We start from the raw sequence: 3,691 nt of genomic DNA, 5'->3' as shown, positions 1-3,691 counted from the left end.
AAACCATTCTGTGATTCTATGATTTAGGAAAACAACTGAGTAACCCAAAGGACAGAGGCAAAGGGACACTCTGTCAGCTGTTACAGAAGGACAGTCCCAGGAGAGAGATACAGCAGGGTGCATGGTTCAGTGAGGGTGAGGTCAGGGCTGATGCAGCAGGCTAAACTCAGGCTGGGGATTCAGGCTTGGCAGCTCCTTGTCTCCCCTCTCCTCCAATGGATGAGGGAGTGGGTAAGATCCAGCCAGTGGTGGTCAATCTAACCTGGAGATCACTTGCCTTCACAGAATCTGAGGATCCTGAAACAAATAGGGGAGAAGAATATGGAATGGGCTCAGAACTGCATCACATCTGGCTTCCAAGGTGTGTCCCACATCCCAAATGATCAGCACTTTGACCCTTCAAAATTCTGTGTCACTGGGGTCCTACTTTCCTCCTCCAGCAGAACAACAGATCTCCTTAGGCTGATGTGTTGGGGTACTGCCCTGCTGGTAGTACTCCAGGGTCTCAGAGGAAAGATACTGTCCACAGTGTGCTTCCACTGCTGTGCATGGAGGAGGAAAAGCCTGAGGCCATCCTGTACACTGGAGCAGTTGATTCACCCTCATGCATAAGGGCTGACAGCCCTTCTCCTTTCCACCTTTCTTCTTTTCTTCCTTTCTCCTTTGCCTGCTCCCAAACTAGTGCCTTGTGCTTTAAAGTTCTATCACTCTGTATTGGTATGATTTTGTCATTAGACAAAATACATTTAATGGCCAACTCCCACACAATCTAGCAAGTAGCAGAGTATTTCTTTACCTCCCTGGGTTTCCTCAAAACCCTTTCCCCCATGTGCTGGAACAGCAGGCCCATCTTCACTTCTGGACAGACACAAACTGACTGAACCCTTTCATTTTTCCCCATCCCACTCTCACATATCTCTACATTGTCCTCTTAGTATTTCAGGTGCATTGCCTGAAGCAGCTGAAATCACCCTAGGTCCCAAAAGGCTGAAGGATCCTAAAGACTTATATAACTACACCTTTAAGATTTCTGTTCCTTCTAGGTTCTGTCCCAGATTGCTCCTTTTTCATGCTCAGCTCAGTGTTAAAATGCCTTTGTTCATAATTCCAAGTCTAAAGCGCCTTTGGTGTTCCTTTCAAATTAATTCTCAATGCCTCATTCCAGTATACCACCTCTCTTGGCAGCACTGGAACAGGTTCTGCAGAACACTGCTGGGCGCTACTGTGTGGGGGATGAAGTAAGTATCTGAGAGAGTGTTTTGTACCTTTGGAGAACTGAAAACCCCAGTATATTCCATAAAATAGGAACAGAATGTAGTTGTAGAGAGACAGCACAACCCCATCCTGTGCCTGGAATTACATGTGGTGCCTTCACTATAAGAAAAACAGTTGCATGGATCCTACTTAGGCCATTACTGACTTGCCAATAGTTAGGGAGATGTTTACTTGTCCCTGCCTATAGCCTGCTGATGGCCAGATCTATCTGCAGCTGTATCTAGGATCTGGCTGCTATGAGAGGATGTGGAAAGAGATTATATGTATTTCAACTTTCAGAGGTTTGGAGTTCAAAGTGTCCTGTCATAGAGACAAAGCTTGGCTCAAGAAAGACAGGTTCAATTCTTAGCTCTGCTCAGTGGAACCTTTAACCAAGTGGTATTGTATTTTTCTGCTCTGTTCAATTTTAACACAGGCAGATTTCAAGGCAAGAAGGAAGGGTCCTGCAATAACCTGTGATGCAGAGGATTGTCTAGTGGAGCCCTTGGTGGGCAAAGGCTAGTTACAAGATCTCATGCTGGAGAATATGTGTGCTCTAAATGACACCCAGGGCTTTGTGACCTGGGGAGTGAGGTGGGGGCAGCTGCGTCTGTGCAGATAGGCAGCTTGCTGTGTTGTCCTTGAGTCTTCTTTTCAGACTGCAAGTCCCTGAGCCTGTGCACAAAGGCCCTATTACATATCAGGTCTTGACATTGGCAAGAGCTGCTTGATACTCCTGCAATGCAAACAAGCAAAATGTACTCATCTTTTCCCAGACATGCAAACTCCCCTCCCCACCTCCATTGCCTCCCTCTGCAGCTTGCCAGCAGACTTGTTTGCTCAGAGGCAGTCACCACAGAGGTCACAATGATCAGCTGGTAAATATGAAGCTCCCAAAAGGCTGATGGCTTCTTCTGCTAATGACTCGTATGAAATTCCTCTCCTTGTACTGTTGTCCTATTATTTATGCTGGATTAAAGAATGGGATTGTTGTGACAATTCCTCTGTACTGGCTGATAAAATAATTTCTGTCCTGCTGTCAAAGCCTGACACCACCACAGTGAAGTGTGATGGGACAGGCTCCGAGTTACTCTGACCTCTTTTCTCTGCTACATTTGCAGGTTTCCATGGCTGATCTGTGCTTGGTGCCTCAAGTTGCCAATGCTGAGAGGTAATTAAGGCTAAGCTTGAGGTGCTCTTCAAGGGCTCTTTTACTATGTAAAGCCTAGTGAAGATGGAAGAACTAACCTTTCCTCTAGCATTTGTTTTTAAACCTACAAGGATGCACCTTTTCTCTTAATGCAGAAGTAACCCAGCCTGTGAGATTCCCCCATACTGGGTAGTCACAGCACACTACTCTACCTTCTGCTCACGGCTGCACTGGATGTCTTACTCAAGACTACCTCACAAATTCTTTTCCTTTTGCAGATTCAAAGTGGACATGTGCCCATATCCCACAATAACCAGAATAAACAAAGCTCTCCTGGAGTTAGAGGCATTCAAAGTAAGCCACCCGTCCCGGCAGCCAGATACTCCTGCAGAGCTGCGAGCTTGATTTAAGTACTCATTAAATCAAGTAAGCTGGAGTGTCAAAATGGACAACAGCTACAGCTTGAGCAGGACTTTGGCACCAGCAGGAAGTCCTAGTACTATTGTCTCGCTTTCATCTGGGTGGGAAGAAGGACAGAGGACCTGGAAGTAGCCTGGATGACTTACAGGAGCTATGCCTGTGCTGGAAAGCTTGTAGCTACTTCTGACTATGTATTTTTCTATCTGATGTATCTCCATGAAGCAGATTAAAGCAGAAGTATCCATAATTCTCAGAAGTCTCCTTTGTATGGCTTTGGGTTGGGGAATCTGGCCACAAACTACTGTGAGGCATTGAGCCAAGGCTGGACTCCCCATAGGGGCTGCTTCTTTCTACCACCTACAGAAAAGGCATCAGGGAACCAGTGTACACAATGCACTACTGACCTAGCAGGCCTGCATGTCCTTGCAGCTGCCTCAGAGCTATGGCATAATCATCAGTGCCACAGATAGTAAGAGCTAGTCTCTGGCAGAAGACCCCTTAATCCCAACTCTTGTTGGGTCCCGCAGGTCTTCAAGAGCTGGCAGTCAGCAACCGTGCCACCATGTGCAATGACAAGATAATTACTACCTGGGACAGCAGATTTGTATCTCTTCCTTATGTCTAGCAGCATTTTACAGGCTTTATAATAAAGGTCTGTCTAGAGCAAAGCTAGGTGGTTGTGCCATAGTCAGCAAGACCCAACCAGCTCACTGCCCTGTGCTGAAAATGATGGCGTTCTCTTCCTTTTCCCATCCTCAGACACCACTCTAGGTGTTTTCCTAGTCCTCAGATGCAGAATTTCCCAAGGGATTCCCACTCCAGATTCTCTCCAAACCAGAATCCCGTCTGGACTTTCACTGTGAGGAC

General features: G+C 46.5%; 1 protein-coding gene across 1 annotated transcript; it reads left to right on the top strand.

Moving 5' to 3' along the window:
- Nucleotides 1-285: 285 nt before the first annotated feature.
- GSTZ1 (glutathione S-transferase zeta 1) lies at nt 286-2,809 on the top strand (the record flags this gene model as incomplete). The annotated part of the gene is made up of 4 exons (XM_010078321.1): nt 286-361; nt 1,186-1,238; nt 2,376-2,425; nt 2,683-2,809. Coding segments are annotated over 4 exons (306 nt in total), but the record flags the coding sequence as incomplete, so codon positions are not given.
- Between the last annotated feature and the right edge of the window lie 882 nt (nt 2,810-3,691).

Source organism: Pterocles gutturalis, unplaced genomic scaffold, assembly GCF_000699245.1.
Source record: "Pterocles gutturalis isolate BGI_N339 unplaced genomic scaffold, ASM69924v1 scaffold46683, whole genome shotgun sequence".
Classification (NCBI taxonomy): Eukaryota; Metazoa; Chordata; class Aves; order Pterocliformes; family Pteroclidae; genus Pterocles; species Pterocles gutturalis.
Note: the sequence above shows the minus strand (reverse complement) of the source record. Positions and strands in the feature narration are given on the sequence as shown.